The 17,031-nt window shown below is 63.6% G+C and overlaps 2 protein-coding genes across 6 annotated transcripts in view; one reads left to right on the top strand and one right to left on the bottom strand.

Moving 5' to 3' along the window:
- The window catches only part of INPP5A (inositol polyphosphate-5-phosphatase A), a 179,590-nt gene extending 177,490 nt beyond the window's left edge, over nucleotides 1-2,100 (top strand). For 2 of the 3 annotated variants that reach the window (XM_030832149.2, XM_060285980.1), the window contains exons 15-16: nucleotides 677-764; nucleotides 851-990. In XM_030832149.2, the coding sequence (XP_030688009.1) occupies nucleotides 677-757 (81 nt within the window). In that variant the 3' untranslated portion in view covers nucleotides 758-764; nucleotides 851-990. Of the gene's footprint in view, nucleotides 1-676; nucleotides 765-850 lie in introns of all 3 variants that reach the window. The other variant, XM_060285981.1, reaches the window with a different exon arrangement.
- Nucleotides 4-8,161, bottom strand: NKX6-2 (NK6 homeobox 2). Of its 3 annotated transcripts, XM_060285983.1 has the most exons (6): nucleotides 4,984-8,161; nucleotides 4,721-4,893; nucleotides 3,048-4,442; nucleotides 2,677-2,770; nucleotides 2,404-2,484; nucleotides 4-2,187 (listed from the first exon to the last, which is right to left on the bottom strand). In XM_060285983.1, exons 1-3 carry the CDS (start codon nucleotides 5,780-5,782, stop codon nucleotides 4,188-4,190), a joined length of 1,227 nt encoding a protein of 408 aa, XP_060141966.1. In that variant the 5' UTR covers nucleotides 5,783-8,161; the 3' UTR covers nucleotides 4-2,187; nucleotides 2,404-2,484; nucleotides 2,677-2,770; nucleotides 3,048-4,187. The 3 variants fall into 3 exon arrangements, with proteins under 3 accessions (XP_060141966.1, XP_060141965.1, XP_030687808.2); XM_060285982.1 differs by having other exon boundaries at nucleotides 2,677-4,442; XM_030831948.2 differs by having other exon boundaries at nucleotides 2,404-4,442.
- Between the last annotated feature and the right edge of the window lie 8,870 nt (nucleotides 8,162-17,031).

The following is a 17,031-nucleotide window of genomic DNA, read 5'->3' as shown; positions in this document are numbered from 1 at the left end:
GAGGCCAAGTTGGTCTGTTTTTATTTAACTTTAATAAAATACCAGAAGGGAGGCAGGTAGGGGCTAGACAGGCAGGTAGATGAGAAGGCAGAAGTGACTGGTCACAGGAGGATAAAGTACGCAGTGTTACTGTTTGTAGAAGGAGGCTGTGTCACGCTGGCCGGTCCTGGGGGCCGTTTCCTGCACTCAAGTACCTTCCTGGCTCCTGATGGCGACCGCCCACCGCCAGTGCGGGCGGGACACGGGCGTGCCACCGACCCAGTGCCTCGGGGGCAACACCGAGGATTTGTTCCGGGACTAACTTTGTACGGGCCCCTCCGAGGGGCATGTGGTGACGGGTCGTGTGTCACCATCAGCCACGTGAGAGACGTTCACCGTTTCCCATTTTCAGGGCCTCTGGGCGGGTCGCCCACACTGCCCAGTGGGCCGGATCCCAGGACGGGCTCTGTCCTTCCCCGTGTTCTTTGGGCCTGAAATCAGCTCTCACGTTGTCTTTATCTGGAAACAACACCGTCTTTAGAGAACGCGAAGGCCCTTTGCCTCTAGCCTCTGGTCGCCCAGTCCCACCAGCTCCTCGGGAACTGGGGCCCGGCGCTGGGCCTGCGGGCCGCGGCCGGGAAGCCCGGGAGCGGGGTCTGGGCGCCCGGTTCTGACAGCCTCTCTTCTCCCGCTGCAGCCCGTGTTCCTGGCCTTCCGCATGGCGCCCGGGGCAGGTAAACCTCACGCACGTGTGCACAAGTGTTGTGTGGTGCAGTGAACTGGTGGTAAATATGCCTCCTCCCTCGAGTTCACCTTTCTGAGCTTTTTGTGGTGTGTCTGTCCCCTTAACAAATGGCTGATTCCACGGCAGGGAAGCGATGCCAGCGCCACGAGGGGACCCCCGGCGAGACCTCCCTGCAGCACGAGGAGCCACGTGCTCCGACAGCTGCATCGACAGACCCGCCTGAGCGCCACTGCTAGACGGCCGGCCCCACACGTCGCTTCAGCCCGGACGGCGCTCCGGACAAGCCTCACATACCTCACTGTCGTGTCTGCTCGTGTGACATCAAGTAGAAACATTGGGATTTTTTAAATAAGTCACAGTCCTGTTGCCAAAACTCTAATAGACAGCAAAGAGATTCTGCATTTTAGACTTCACGGTTTTCGATTTTTAATCATTGTCAGCGTGGAGGAGCTTCTCCGGCGTAGAAACCCCACAGGGCTCGGAGTCCCCTCCGTGGCGGGGCGGCCGGGGCTCTGCCGGCCAGCGGCGTGGCCTCGCTCTCACTTCTGGGGGCCCCTGTTCCCTGTTAGTCACATGGTTTCTGAATCACACTGCGGCTGCTTTCCATTTTTATATATATAAATATATATAAATATATACTTTTTAAAAATAATTTATAAACCTTACCAAAACTTACGCTAAATATACTTTCCAGTATGAACGCTTGAGTGTCATATCAGCAGGTAGAATTGGTGTCTAGGGGTTTGGTTACATGCACGTCAACACACAAAGCTATAAAACAAGTACTACGACCCAGCAGAGACGTCAGGGGTCAGACCGACCACAGCACGTCCATACGAGCAGCTGGAGACTCCTAGGCCTTTTTCTGTCTCATATTAAGAACTGAATGTGAAGTTTATAGCTCGCTCGGGTGTACCTTTTAAGAATTTTGTAAACCGTTTTGTCTGTCTTTTGTTACTGTTCTATGGTGCCAAGTATTCTACATAAAACAATAATATCATGGGAGAAATAAAAATAGCTAGTCTGCTTCCGATAGAAACTGCTTGTAACGTGGCCTGTGTATAAAAATATCCAGAGAAACAAGCTGTACGCGTCCTTGGACGCTGAACCTCTAACGACCTGTCGTAACCCTGCTGCACGTACTTGCTCCTGGCACCCGGCGGAGCCGTGAGAGGTGGTCCCAGGGCCCATGGATGAAACACAAACGAATGTTTTATTAACTTGCTTTAACACTACAGAACTCCTGGGCGGGGTGAAGGCGCTGGGTAGAAGCTTGCTTTAGATAAATCACAACCGTTGCAAGTGAGCTGGCGTCCACGTGCCGAACCTGTGTCCTTGACCGTACCGTCGGCGTCTGTGTCGAGCTGTGGTCGCCCTGCTCTGGCCGACTCACGGCGATTCTGTGCAGCGGGGTTTCAGCTGTTGGTCACTCAGGAGGCCTTTGGAAATGACCGCTCCGGTCCCTAAGCAATAAAATCGATCGTGGTGAAAATATCCCGTCTGCTTTGCGTTTCCTCCTCCCGTGCTCCGGCCCGTTGTAGCCTGCGGTGCAGGCTACGCTCGTGGCTCTCGGCGGTCCTGGACTCCACTGTCGGATACTGTTGCAGAGCTGAGCTCTGGCGTGAGCGCAGAGAGATCATCTTTCGGATTTTACTGCAGAGGTTACTGCTGGGACTTACCCCTCAGCGTTGTTTAAATGCGATTACATAAATGTGTGGCTTTCCTCAAACTTTAAAACTGGAAATTCCTTTGCTCTTGAGCTGAAAGAAGAGTTCACTCACGTAAATTTTGAAAAAAAATTAATGCTCCCTTAGAAAACCAGCCAGTGAAAAACGTCTGTTTTTTAAATTGATGCAGCCATGTAGCAAAAAACACCCAAAAAACAAAACTTCAGCCTTTTACATTTCTCTTTAACATTTTCAGTAATGCCTTCCAAGAAGAATCTTTCTTACCGTAATACAACCCTTTATATTCAGTTTTTAAAATTAACACAACAGTTATGCAGCCACGTGGAGCGTCCAGAGTCTGCACGGATGGGGTGGTCTTCTGTGAACCAGAGCAGACGCTGTTAGCTGGAATCCTGGCCCTTGGATTCCGGGGTGAGGGACAGGCCAGAGAGAGGGCTTCCGGGACCTCCGCGGGGCTGGGGGGCTGGGTCGGTCTGGCCGATCCAGGGAGGTGCCCCGGGTGGAGGCCGGAGCTGCCCAGGAGGAGGACAAGGTCCAAGCACTGGCCAGACGTGCTTCGCCCGCATCCCAGGGTCAAACGGGCAAAGAAAACTCCAGGGCCCCTGAGAGAACTGACGCCGGGGCAGCAAAATTACCTTGGATGTCTCTTTGTAGTCCCGGTTTGAATTAAACCCCGCTTTCTACCGATGAAAACAATCTATTAAACCGCAGGAGAAGTGCTACGGTGCTGATGAATTTAAAACCTGATTTACTTCAAATTATGTAGCTACTAAGGCTGGGCACGTTCCAACCTACATAATCATGGCAAAGCACGTCAGCAGGACAGCAGGAGCTAGGGCCCAGCGGCGCCCCTCACCGCCCCCGCACCCACCAAAGGGGAAAGGCGCCACTCCGGGTGGGGCAGGAGCGGGGGTTCACCTGCCCTTTCCGGCAACCCCAAATGTGTCTAAATCCGCCCACACCTCACCCACCTAAGCCTCCAGAGCCCTGGGGAGGGCGCCCCGGGCTGGCGCCGGTGCAGTTGCGGGGAGGGACGGGACAAGGGGTCCTACCTGCTGCTCCGCGCGAGATACAGCTGCCTGCGCCGGAGGAGCCGCCGCCGCCGAGCGCCCAGCGCCCCGCTCCATCCCCCCGCCGTCGGCTCCGCTCCCGCTCGCTGAGTCCTGGCTCTTCCCGGCCCTCGGCCCCGGGCGGCCCCTTCCCTTGGCCGGCAGCGCGAGGGTTCTCGGGCGGGGCCGCCTTCCCCGCGCCGGGCCTCGCGGTGCCCTCGGTCCTGCGAGCTGCTGCCGCCCGGGCAACCCGGGGCGCGAGGCGACCGGGACTCCATCGCACCCCGATTCTGAGCCGGACCTGCGCCAGACCCAGGCGCCCCTTCGGCCGAAGGCGCGGACCCCGCGGCACTGAAGACTGGACAAGGGGACCCGGGACAGAGGGCCCGGCAGAGGGCCGCGCCACCGCGCCTCGCCCGCGGTTTTCGATAAGGAAGAAACACGCGGTGCAGCCTCGGGAGCCACGGCTCCGACGGGGAACGTGTTAAATAATTTATTGATTATACAACGTGATTCCTCTCAGGACGCGCGGCAGCGGCGGTCCCGATCCCGCCCACGCCGAGGACAGGGACGCGGGCGCTCTCGGGTCCCCGCACGCCGAGCCCGAGCCAGGCCGCTTTATAACTTATTCTGTAAAAATATATATACACACTCCGGCGCGGGCGGCTGGCGAGGGGCGCCGGCCCGCGTCCCGTACCCTGGTTGTCCGGCCTTGCCGCCGCGTCCTCACGAGGCGTCCCCCGCGCCGCCGCCGCACGGGCTGACCAGCGCCAAGTTCGAGGGTTTGTGCTTCTTGAGCAGCCGCGTGATCTTCTCATCGTCCGAGTTGGGGTCCAGGGGCCGGTTGTACTCGTCGTCGTCCTCCGCGTCCGAGCCGCCCACCTTCAGCTTCTCGGCGTCCGAGTCCTGCTTCTTCTTAGCCGACGCCATCTCCGCGGCGTGCCGCTTGCGCCACTTTGTCCGCCGGTTCTGGAACCACACCTGGGGTGGAGGATGCCCATCAGGCGGCGCCTCCCGAAGCACCCGGCCCGCGGCAGCTTGGCCCCTCGGCGGCCCGGCCGGAGACGCCGCCGGCCGCGCGGACGCAGAGGGACGCCCGAGGCCACCCCTCTGCCCGGGCCGGGCCGCAGGGCTGGGCGCCCTCGGGACCGAGGCCAAGGCCGACGGCCGCTCGCAGACCGTTCGCAGGACGCGGGGGAGCGGGTGGGCCTCGGCGCAGCGGGACCCGCGGGGGGCCGCCCAGGCCGCAGACGCCTCACCTTGACTTGGCTCTCGGTCATACCCAGGGAGTAGGCGAGGCGCGCGCGCTCCGGCCCCGCCAGGTACTTGGTCTGCTCGAAAGTCTTCTCCAGCGCGAAGATCTGCTGGCCCGAGAAGGTCGGCCGCGAGTGCTTCTTCTTGCCGTCCTTGTCCAGGACCCCGCTGGCCTGGGCTGCAAAGGAGGGCGGGTGAGCGCGGCCGGCGGCCCCGCGCCCCCGGCCGCCGCGCCGCCCCACGCCGAATCCGCGGGTGGGCCACTTACCCGGGCCGGCCAGGCGCGGGTCCCTCCAGGGCGAGCCCTGCACCACGCCAGGCCAGAAGATTGGCGGGCGCCCGGGCAACTCGGCCAGAGGCTTGGGGTAGCCGCGCGCCACGGCGGCCGCGGGCCCGAAGTAGACGCCGGCCGACGAGGCGAGCCCACTGAGACGGGGCAGGCCGCCCAGGAGGCCGCCGCCCGCCGCGCCCACGGGCCGCCCCAGGATGTCGCTGATGCCGTGCGGGGTGCCGAGCGGCAGCTGCGCGCCGAGGCCGCCCAGCGCGGGCGCCTTGAAGCCGGCCGGGCCCTGCAGCGCGTACGGGAACAGCGACGTCTTCATCTCGGCCATGTTGTGTAGCGCGGCCAGCGGCGCACTGCTCAGCACGAACGCGCCCGGGCGGTTAGCGTCCATGGGCGCCGCCGCCGCCGGCCCGGGCGCCCATCCGGGCCCCGCCGCCGCCGCCCGCGCCCGCCGGCCCGGGAAGTTTGCGCGAGACCCCGGCGGGCGCCGGCTGCAGCGGGGGCTCGGGGTGCGGGCGCCGACGGCGCGGATGGCGGGCGCGAGGGAGGGCGGCGGCTGCGGCGCGGGGTGGGCGGCGGCGGGGGTACTCCGCGCTGCGGCGGTGGCGGCTCCGGGGCCGGTCGGAGCGGCGCCGCGCCGCGCGGGCTGGACGCGCTGATAACCGCGGGGCCCCCAGGCGGCGCGCGTGCTGATTGGCTGCCGGCGACCGCGGCCCGGCCATTGGCCAGCGCCCCCGCCGTCTGCGCGCGCCCCCGCTGGCCGCGCACTCCGTGAAGGGCCCATTAGCCCGGCAGGTGCCTCCCGGGCTGTAAATTTGCCCCCTGATTTATCTCCCCGGGGACGAAATAAATCCCGTTGGATGGGAGTTTAGTTAGGCAAAGATTTTAGTGGGAAATCAGGAAAAAATACGAGAACATATTTTATCACCGAAAGAATGCAGATTTGAGGATCCACTTGGCACACTCCGTGCGCCCCATTCGGTGAAGAGGCACAGGCGGGAGGGCGCGGGGATTCAGCAGGCACCTTCGGGGTCACAGTCCGCGCCCCGCCTTGCGGCTTCCCGGCCGCCCCGGTCTCAGGTTTGAGGGAGGAACGAAAACATTTCCGGGAACATTCTCCTCTGGGATGCAGAAGGGCGGAAGACGCGGGACGTCAGAGTCCACGGGCCGAATGCTAGACTTGGCCCGCGAGAATCTGCTCTGGTTTCACCAACCAATGGCTGGCGCCGTGGCGAGGCCTGTCCCGGGGCCACACGCGAGGCTACCGAGTTGCGCGCGCTGCCGGAGGGGCGGTTCCCGGTCCCCTCCCTGCCCGCGGGACTGTACAGTGTCGGGTCAGGGCGCGGGGACCGCCCGGGCCTCCCGGTCAGTCGTTTCCCGGCCGCGAAGTCGCAGCTTGTTCCCGGGGGGCAACCCGAGTCCGGAGCTTGGACCTGGGCGCCCCGACCTAGGGCACAGCCGTTCCCTTGTGAAGCGCCGCCCGAGCCGGCGGTCGGGGACCCTGGCAGGCTCAGAGTCCGGGTGCCAAGGCGTGCGGGGCCACGCTCAGGGCCTTAACGTGGGCGTGCGCCCGAAGTGCAGCCAGCGGGCAGAAGCGTGGCCGTTTGACGGGCACGCAGGGCCCATGGTGTCCTCCTCTGGGTGGAAAAGCCTCCCACCCCGTGGAATTGCTGTGCGGGTTCAAATAAGATCGCAGTGGACAGCGGGCGCCGGCAGAGAGCCAGTGCTGAGTACAGTTCTGGACGTCGCCTCCTTGGTTCTCTTGGCTGGTGTCACAGCAATTACTAAGTGGCGTCTATTATTATTATTCTGTGCCTGCTGGGAACGTGACGGGAACGTGTGCGAAGCGACGGCTGCAGTTTCGTGGCTGGGCGGCGGTGTGCGCCAGGCCGGCCTCTCTCGGGCCTGGTGTGGTCGGTTAGCAACGACGTTCCCGTTTCACCCCGGCCGCCAGGGTTTCTGTGGCGCGGACGAAGGCGACCCTCTCGGCTCTGTGCAGGGACCCAGCGTCCGCTGGCACTGAGACCTTTGGGGGGATCCATTTTCGTTTTGTGCAGTTAGCTTTCGGGTCTTGGCGCTGCGAGTCCTTACGCCAGATCGCCGCTCAGAAAGCCATTGGCCGCCGGGGCTGGGCGGACGTTCGGTGGCCGCCCCTGCCCACGTGTGCGCGCACCGTGCTGTCCCGGGCGGCGCGCCGTGGCGCGTGTTGGCCCCGGCTTCAGGCGCGGTGCAGTCCGCGCGCATGGGAATTTCTCTCTTCCCGCCTCCTCGGTCGGGGCCGCACTCGCGGGATCCGGGTGTGGCTGCCCCGCAGGCGATCGGCACCTGCGGAGCCAGGCCCGGGATACCTAACGAGCGCTCACCTCTCGCATTCCCGCGCTACCTACGGGCGGCCAGGCCCCGAGACCCGCCCCGGGCCTCACTTGAGCCCCACCGCCTCGGGCACAGCGTAGGTGCTCCCCGAGAGCCCAGCCGCAGGGAGGATCCTTCCCAGCAGGGTTTGGGGCCCTCTGGGCTCCTCGGAGGCGGCTAACGGGGTGGCCAAGGTTCGGGCTCTGAGGGCGTGGCAGTTACTGGCTTGGGGGCGGGGCCAGAGGCGGAGGGGCGGGGCCAAGCCAGAGGGGTGGGGCCGGGTCCCTGCTCCCGGCACCGAGGAGCCGACTCTGGGCAGCTGTGGCCCGACAGTTCTCTGGGGCGGGCCGGGAGTGGCGCGCCCGGACGGGGCGACAGGGCGCACTATCCTCCCTGCGACTCTGGCTCGGTGGCTGGAGGAACACCGCAGCTCTGGGTGCCGCGCTGTGGCTCCTCGAGCACCCGGGCTGGGGCCTCCGCAGCCCTTTTGACCGCTGAGGAAACAGACACCCCGAGTCGCTGCCCTGAGTCCCGGGTCTGTCTACGCCGCCGGGCCCTCCCTGGACTGCGGCCGGAATGCTTGGGGTCGCGAGTGGGGCTGCTTCTCTCCTGGCCGCAGAGTGCTCGGCTCTCCAGGGAGCCAGTGGCCCTGGGTGCCGGATGGGGGGCCGGAGTGCGGTTTGGAAGGCCCAGAGAGCATTGGGGGCGCCCGGGGTGCGGGGTGAGGGCGGCCTCTTCTCCATGCTCTCTGGCGGTGGGTGTCTCGGTGCCCTCCCCATGCGTCCTGTCCTGCCCGGCGCGCGGGGGTTCCCAAGCCCCGGACGCAGCCCCCCAACCCCCCAGGACGCCACGGCACGGGACACCCTCCCCCAGTACCCCAGTCCCGGGTGTGTAGGTTTGATAACTTGCTCAACTTGCCTGCCCGCCGTCTCTGCGCGCTCCGAGGCTGCGCCCCTCCACCTTCTACGCGGCTCCCACGCCACGCCCTCCTCCTGCGCTCCCGGGAGCCGCCCCCTGGGTAGGATCAAGGGAAACGCCCCTCCTCCGGGGAAAGTGCCGTGGCCGCCGGCGGGGAAGGAGCGCCTCTCGGCCTCCGCCGCTCGTGCTGGTTGCCGCCGGGGTGGAGAGGTTCGCGAATGCCACCTCCTGGTGCTGAAGGAAAAGTCCTGCCTGGGAAGGCGGCGGGCACTTCGGCGCTCACGCTTAGACGCTGTGGGAACACGCAGAGCGCGCGTTTGACAGAGACCTTTACTTAGTCAACGCTGATTTATTGGGCACCTACTAGGTGCCAGGCGTGCTCTGGGAGAGCCACGTGAAGGCAGCGAACTCCACCTCTGCACCCTGCTCTGCCCCCAGGGGAGGAGTGGGTAATAAACAATAAACAAAAAAACTTCCGGAAGTCCCTGCAGGAGGGGAACAGGACCGATGATCGCTGGGAAGGGGGAGGTCAGGGAAGGTGGTCCTCCTGGAGGGCCAGCCAGGGCCAACAGGTGTCCAAGCCCAGGGTGGGTCAGAGCCCGGCCGGCAAGGGGGGGAGGGAGGGGGGGCGGAGAGGGAGGTGGGTAAGGGCGCTTGCACCTAGAAGGAGCTTGGATTCTATCTCCAACCACACAGATACCCCTGGAGTTGGCAAAAAACCTTGTCAAAGGAAAGAGTTGTCATTTTGCGGGGCTGGTAAGTCGTGGAGCTCCCTGCTCGTGGCTGCTCGGTGGCTTCCTGCAAAGGGCAAAGGGCCCGGGTTTGTCCTCCCATGTGTGAGCAGTTCTCAGCCTCTGGGAGCTTGAGGAGGTGACCACACCTGGGGGCGGATTCAGGGGGCTGCTGACCCAGGGTTGGTAGGTCAAGAGAACCAAGTGCCGCCCGCAGCTCTGGGATGAAGGGGCAGAGGCGCGGTCACCTGGGCCCTGGAGCTGCAGGAACTCCCAGGTTCTGGAGATGCTGAAGGAGCCCTGCTGGCGCAAATCCCACCCGCTCCCAGCAAACGCCCGGGCCGCAGGGAAAGACCAGACCCCTGCCCATCCCGCTGGGCGCCCTCCACTGGCTGGCCCCCGGAAAGGCGGCTGGCGGACACCCGTCACTGCGTAGGGGCGCGAGTGGAGGCTGCCCTGCTCACTCCCAGTGCCACCAGGGCAGTGACTCTCGCTGTCTGAAGGCAGCGAGAGCACTGAGTGCTGAGGGTGTGCGGGGCCTGGGGTGAGGGGCACGGGTGGCTGGTAGGGGAGACCCAGCTGGTCACCGGGCCCCGCCTCACCCCTCTCCCACCTGCATTAGGGCCCAGTGCCGCGCACCACGCTGCAACTCGGTCTAATCCCCACGTAGTGACCCGTGTGCCTCTGACTGAGCCCCCTGTGGCCTCGCATCTCTCTGACCCCCACACTGGTCCGTTTGCTGCCGCCCTGCCTTCCGCCGGCCCCCGGACCACTGTCCCCCGCCTTCCTGTGGCTCACTTCCTGCTCCCTCGGCTCTGGGCTGGACCCTCGCCCCCAGCCCCCGCCAGGCTGGCCTGCCCGTCTGCGCGGCAGCACCTTCCAGAGAGGCAGCACCTGGGTGCAGGGCCCCCGTGCTCCGGCCACCTGGAGGGCTGAGGAAGTGCTGCCGAGCCAAGGAGCGAACGTGCCCCCAGGCCCGGGCTTCGGAGGGTTTCCCGGAGCCCGTGCTGCCCCAGGGAGATGGCGCCGCTGAGAGGCTCCAGACACCCTGAGCCGAAGGGCACCATGGGCACGTGGGCCCCGGAGGGACGCCCGTGGGAAGATCCCGGCAAGACCCTGGGAGGCGGGGACTGTTGGTGGGTGGGAGGGGCCTGGGAGCCGGCAGGCCGAGGGGCCCCAGCTGCCCCCCTCCCCGATCTCTGGGGGCCTCCTATCCCTCCCCCATCCTCTGTGATGCTCTGGCTTCACTGGACTTGAAGCTCCTCCCCCAGCCTGGGCCGGGTGGGCGTCTCCCACCTTGCAGAGCCCCTCCCCACACCCCCAGCTCCTTCACTTCTTTAAAGGTTATGTATTTTGATAAATGTAATAGCCCTAGAGGAGTGTACAGAGCTATACTACGCGTTCTTGTCACAAACCTGAGTCTCTTTTACCATTTAGCTGTGCTGGCCTCACCTTTCTCCTCCTGAAGGAAGAGCTCGTCCGCCAGGTTGGGATCTGACACAGAGGCTGGCCGTCCACCAACACGCTGGTCTCCCAGGACCTGTGGCTGTGCAAGCCACCGGTACTGGGCGACTCGGCCTCACGACTCTCTTTGGGGCACGTGGCCACAGGCCTCTCGTGGCTGCTGGGAGGTACCCACATATGAACGAACCCCTCTGTTGATTTAGGTCCAATTATTTTCATTCTCTTCTCAGGCAGCTTCTTAAGAGGGTGGCACACTCCACCCTCCCTGGCCAGTGCTTCTGGGCTCAGCGGGGCTGCCCTGTCTGATGGGCAGCCTCGGGGTTCAGGCGCCTGGCCTCTGCACTGGGGGCGGCACTGGCCATACTCCCACGGCTGCCGGAGTCCGCGTGCCTGGTCCTCCTCCCTCCTCCTTCTTCTCCTTCCAGGGTCCCTCCCCCAGGTCTGCTACCCTCCACTCATCTCGCATTCGCCACGTGAATGTCCAACAGGCATCAAGGCTGTGCTGCCTCTTCCCTTCCAGGTGTCCTGCAGGGTCCCTGGTGCAGGACAGGCTCCAACCCACCAGGGGCCCAGGCTGCTAAGAGCTTGAGTGAAGGAATGGCTGGATGAATAACTCCCTGGCAGAGAGGATTTGGGGCTGAAGAGGGAAACGTCCGTCCGTGTGGGTCTGGTCCAGGCCAAAGGGGCGGGCGGACCCGCCCCCCAGTCCCCCCTCGCCCCGCCCCCAGGCCCGCCTGGCCCCAGCTCTCGGGCACCTTTCCTGGGTCGCCGTTTTGCTCTGCTTTCCTGCTTCTGGGTGGCGCCTGGCTCTGGGTTGGAGAGTGTGGCCACCTTCCCCTCAGCCACACCCAAGCTGGGCCTGGCGAGGGCTCTGGCCCCCTCTCCACACCCGGGAGCGGGGCCACCACTCCCTCCGGCTGCGGAGGGCCGGGCTGGGGCGTGCGCCCCCAGATGTTCTCACCCGAGCTGGAAAGCGTCCCCCAGCCCGTGGCTGTGGAAACGGGAGCCAGGCGAGGGGCCCCGGGAGGAGGTGGCCTCTGCCCTGACGGCAGGTGGCAGGCACCTGGCGCCTCGGAAGCACTCTTCTGGGGTCCCAAGACTCTTGTCTCCCTCAGGAAAGGACAAAAAGCGGCAGCAGTGCATCCGCCCCCGAGCTCAGCCCTGGGGCCTCGCGGCACCAGATGCGCTGTCGTGGGTAATGAGCTCTCTCCCGAGGCTGCTCTCCCGGGGGTCTGACCGCGTGCCAAACGCGCTAATTGGGCGCCAAGTACACGATCTGTGTTAGGGCGTCTGCTCCAGCGCCTGTGCTGTGCTCCCAGGATGGGCTCGGACAGCACTGGCCAAGGAGACGCTTCCGGAAGGGCTCCTGGCTACACTCCAGGCCGCTCCGGCCCCAGGGTGGGGCTTCCTGGTGGGTGAGGGATCCAGCTGTGCCGTGGCCAGTGCCCTCCCATCACCCCCCACCCCGCCGTGCGGGGTCTGGGCTTGGGCCTCGACGTCTTTGTCCTCGTACCCCCAGGTCTTTATTAAGTGCCTTCATGGCGGAGAGGGGCAGACGGCAGGCAGATTAATAACCGAGCCTGACAGACGCAGGGCAGCATTGCTGACAGGGCGACCCCTGCACTGCTGCTGAGGGCGCTTGCGGCTACCTGGGGGAGGGGCAGCTTCCCTGGAGACCCGCCCAGGAAGTGGGGTTCAATCTTCAGGGGAGGAGCTGCCTATGGTGGGAACCAATTTGCACTTTTAAAGGGCCACTGGGTGGCGGATGGAGGGTTGGACCAGGCGGGGTTTCAGGTAAGAGTGATGGGGTCCCCTCCCCGGGCCGGCACACAGGGGGCCTTGGTCTAAGGAAAGCTTTACAGCCGGTGCACAGGTCAGGGCTACTGTTTGCCCTGACTGGGCAGCCTGTCCTGTAGGCTCCTATACACGAGGAACAGCCAGGCTGTGAATAACGCCCCTGACTTCGAGGCAGAGAACACCCCTGGCAACACACGAGGGGCTCCGGCTCCCAGCCCAGGCTGCCCGCTGCCCGGGCAGTGCATCCGGCACGGTTGGGGAGGGGAGTGAACTGGGCCCGGGAGCTGGTCCGGCACATGACCCCCAAAGGCTCAGAGGCTGTGTGCGGCTGCCCGGCCACTAAACCCCTCTGCCACGGGGGTAGGGGGTATGGGCACCCCCAGGCGCTGGTGGCCTGTGGCATCAGTATGTGGCTTGGTCTGCAGGGGCCCAGTGAGCTGCCTCTTCCTACAAAGGGTCCAGGAGAGGTTGTTCAGCTAAGGAAGTTAATCCATCCTGCCCGGCCCAGGGGACTGGCTCTGCTTCTCCTGGGAAGACCCCACTCTCTCTCCTGATGACCAGCTGATGACCAGCTTGGCCATGGGATCGCTGTGGCCGGGGAAAGGTGGGCAGGACGGACGCCAGCCCAAGTGGAATCTTAGGATCCCTCGTGTCCACCAGTTTCCTCGCTCTTTGTCTCAGCATGAGAATGGCGTGTCCCAGACCTGCCCCAGGTGGGAAGAGCGAGATCTGGTGGTGTGGGTGTTTCTTATACAGCGTTACTGAGCAGAAGCTGGCTAACATATGAGCAGAGGGTAACATGGAGCTCTTTCCAGACCCCCAAGTGAGGAGGACAATTTATGCTTTGAAGTCTCTAGTTGGGACAAGCGTTTATTTGGGTGACACTGGAGGGATCCTCGTGGTTTCCTCACTGTCACTTTACCTGGTTTATGGGGCAGACAAGGAGTGTGTCCCAGTGCCCGTCTCCAGGTCGTGCACGGAGACTTGAGGGGCAGAGACTGAATGCAAGCCCCTGCCCTCCAGTGGCAGGGACAAGCTGGCGGGAAAGGCCTCTGGGCACTTACTCAGGGTCCTGGGACAAGGAGGGGCCTAGGGACTCCCAGAGGCTCCCTGAGGAAGGGACGGAGAGCTGAGCCTCCGGGAGGGTAGGAATTGAGGCTGGTTTCTCCTGCTCTCAAGGGAAGACTTACAAACCCAGGAGAGAGGCCCGCACGGGCAGGCCGGACCCCAGCCACCACACGGCTGTCCTCACAGGTCTCTGGGAGCCCACGTGGCGGCCTCACCTGACACCCTGGGATTGCCACCCCTGGAAAGACCCCAGGAAGCCCCCAAGGGAGCAGTAGGCAGGGGCTGGAAACATCCAGCTGCCTAAAGAGACGGAGGCCAGGGCAGAGGGCAGATGTCACCGAAGGGGACTTGGGCCAGACCACGGAGGCCAAGCCCTGCATCCCTGCCCGGCCCAAAGGCAGAAGGCAGGCGGCTGCCGGGTCCCCGACTCAGTCTGTGTGCGGTGTCCCTGCGGCTCCCCCTAGAGGCACAAATGTGAGCATGGATATTCCCCAAGGCCCCGCCCCTCCCCAAGGCCCCGTCCCTCCCCAAGGCCCCACCCCAGAGGGTCGCCAAGATTTCCCCTGCAGCCCCTGCCCTGCCACCCGAGGGCCAAGGGAGAGCCTCCACCCAGCCTGGGCCTGGACATTCAGGGGCCTCTGGGCACACGGGGTGGGGGGTCTTGGGCACATAGAGGGGAGTCCCGGGCACACAGGGGTGCGGACTGGGACTCCATGTGCTTTGTGGGCTCCAGCCATGGTGCAGACCGACTGACTGCAGAGTTTGGATTGTGGTTCCACCAGCGGGAGCCCTTGCTGGCCCCAGGCCGGGGCCGCATTCTTGACATCTCTGGAGAGATGACCGCTGTCAGAGATTTGGGTGGAGAGAAATTGCATTTTCAAACAAAACTTTTTTTCTGGTTATGGTGACAGACACCAGGTGTGAAACATCGAACACAATGAAGAAAGTAACTGTCTGCCGCGTCTCAGCCCTCAGCCCCAGGTGGCGGTGTGGCCAGCGTCCTTTCCACCTCTGTCCACTCACCCTCCTTCACTCGTTCATACGACTGCTGAGTGAGCACCTGCTGGGGGGAAGACACTGCCCCCGGCCCCGGGGACAGCGACCCCCAAGGACAGAACGCACAAAAGACCCCGCATGTGGGAGGTCTCACTCTCTATAAGATCCGCCCCCCACAGAACTAACACACACGCTCACACACACACACTCCTGTCTGTGCGCCTTTTCCCACGGGGCCTGTGTCACGGCATCTTCATAGAACCGCTGTTCAGGGCCCGGAATTGCTCAGTCCTGCAGACCAGGTTTGTGGGTGTCCCGTAACGGGTGTCATCTTTAGCAGTTATACTGGGAAGACCACGGGGTACACATGCAAAACCTCTGATATCCTTGTTAGGACAAATTGCTGCAGGCCCCTGACCGGACCTGGAGGTTTCTGTGTTAATCCTGCTGGTGTGTGGCGCTGCGGCAGGTGTCTTCGGCCTTCGTGATCTCACTTTGTCTTGCTTTCCTTCTCGCCTGCGGCTCCCCCGTTTCTCATCCTTTGTCACCCGGTCTGCTTTTTAGTCTCCTTTGGCTGGGGCACAACGTGGGGACCCAGGAGCTCCCCCGGGAGTCCTGGGCCGTCCAGGCGAGGAAGGTAGGGCTGTCCCTGCCGGACAAACACAGTTTGTGGCTGACGTACAGACACCTGTGAGCAGAAACCGTGGGCCAGACAGTAAAACCTCTGTCATCTCGAGACAAAGCTACAGTTGACAACAGTGGAAGCTACAAGCTGTTCTGAAGACAAACCTGGCACCAAAATCCTTAAAAATGACAGAAATGCACAAAGAAGCAAAAAGAGACGCAGTTGTGGTCATGAACTTTAACTCACCTTCCCCATCCATGAAGGCCCAAGTCAGCTGCGGGACGGGAAGGATAAACGATCAATGCTGGGGTCTAATAAATGTATCCAGTTCTCCGTCCTGAACGCGGAGGCATGACAGAGTTACGTGAGTTGACCATACATTACTCACAAAGAAGACATCAATAGTTTCACCAAAATAAACAGACTGCTTGTATCCTGGGAGCACAGTAACCCGGGGTGCGGCCGTGTATGAAGTGCGAGACGCCCACGAAGACATGCAAAGTGGGGGGACCCCGCTATGACAGCACTTCTAATATACTAACACTTTGGGAAAATCTGCGTGTCATTTCATCATTAAATATATGGACACTCACCCAGAGAAAAGTCCTGGAAGTACCCGTGGCACCAAACCCTGCCCTGGGGAGGAGCCTGGGGAGGACGGGCGGGGCTTGGAGTGGAAGGGGCGGGCAGATCTTGCCTTCCTTCCTATAGCCTCTGCTAAGCTCTTCGGTTTTTTCTATGAGCAGGGATTACTTTTATTTATTTATTTATTTTTTGCGGTACGCGGGCCTCTCACTTTTGCGGCCTCTCCCGTTGCGGAGCACAGGCTCCGGACACGCAGGCCCAGCGGCCTTGGCTCACGGGCCCAGGCGCTCCGCGGCATGTGGGATCTTCCCGGACCGGGGCACGAACCCGTGTCCCCTGCATCGGCAGGCGGACCCCCAACCACTGCGCCACCAGGGAAGCCCAGGGATTACTTTTATTAATAAGAACAACAAAGGCCCACATTCCTGGGAACTGAGTGGCCGTTGGTCATGACTGATGAGGCCGGGCTGGGGTCCGGGAAGACCTGCGTTTGTTTGAGCTCGAGGACCATTTTCTCCGGCCGAAGTGAGTTCGGAACAGCCTGCCCTGTTGGTTGTGGGTCTGTCGGCAAAACCAGCAACGCAGCAGGAGGACGGCCGAGCCCGCGGGGCCGGGCGGCAGCGGGGTCAGCGGGCCGAGGGTTGTGGCCGGTCAGGCACTGCCCGAAGCAGGCCGTGGGGCGAGGTGGTCCTGGCCACGGGGTGGCCGTGACGCCCCCGTCCGCTGAGCACGTCCCCCCTGACTGGTTCCTAAGCGCACCACGAGCTTGCTGGGCCGCAGCCTCGGGCTTATCCGCGAGCCGACCTCGCCCGCTCGTGGCCCTGGCTTTCACGAGCCTCCACCGCGGACTGCACCCCGCGGGACCTTCACCGCGAGGCCATCCCTGTGCCTGCGTGGGAGCTGTCGTGAGTGCGAGGACTTTGGGGCTGGTCCCCGCAGCAGCGCAGCCTCCTCGGGGCCGCCCTGCCCTGGGAGAGGCCTGTGCCGGCGAGGACCCCACCAGCCAGCGGCCGATCTCCTTGCCGGGAGCGCACCGACGTGCGCGTGCCTGCGAGCTGCCTCACCCCGGACTGCTAGAGGGGCCGGCTGCAGGCGGAGCCCGGCGGGGCGACGGACACGCAGTGGTGGTCAGCGAGGGCAGGAGGACTGCGCGGGGGTGGAGGGGGGCTGGAGGGCAGGGCAGGGACCACACAGGAGGCGGACGGCCCCCGTCAGGATGCGAACCCTCCCGGCCCTGCCTGGAACAAGCTCCCATCAGGACCAGGCGGCTCTCCTCCGACCGATCTGAGCTCTGCGTCTGGGCAAAATCGTTTGTTTTTGTCTTCATTTCTCATTAAACCGGTTCCAGAGCCAGCGGATCAGGTGCTGAGTCTGTAGCTTTGTAATACTGGCGCTGCAGCTGGGCAGACGGAATCAGCCAGGATGCCTGAGTGGTCAGGATGCGTGGATGCTTGGGGCCGTGAGAGCTCTGATGCTTGGACGTTGGCCCCGGGACAG

The sequence above is a fragment of the Globicephala melas genome, chromosome 16 (assembly GCF_963455315.2).
Source record: "Globicephala melas chromosome 16, mGloMel1.2, whole genome shotgun sequence".
Classification (NCBI taxonomy): Eukaryota; Metazoa; Chordata; class Mammalia; order Artiodactyla; family Delphinidae; genus Globicephala; species Globicephala melas.
The sequence above is the reverse complement of the archived record's forward strand: the minus strand, read 5'-3'. Positions and strand labels throughout refer to the sequence as shown.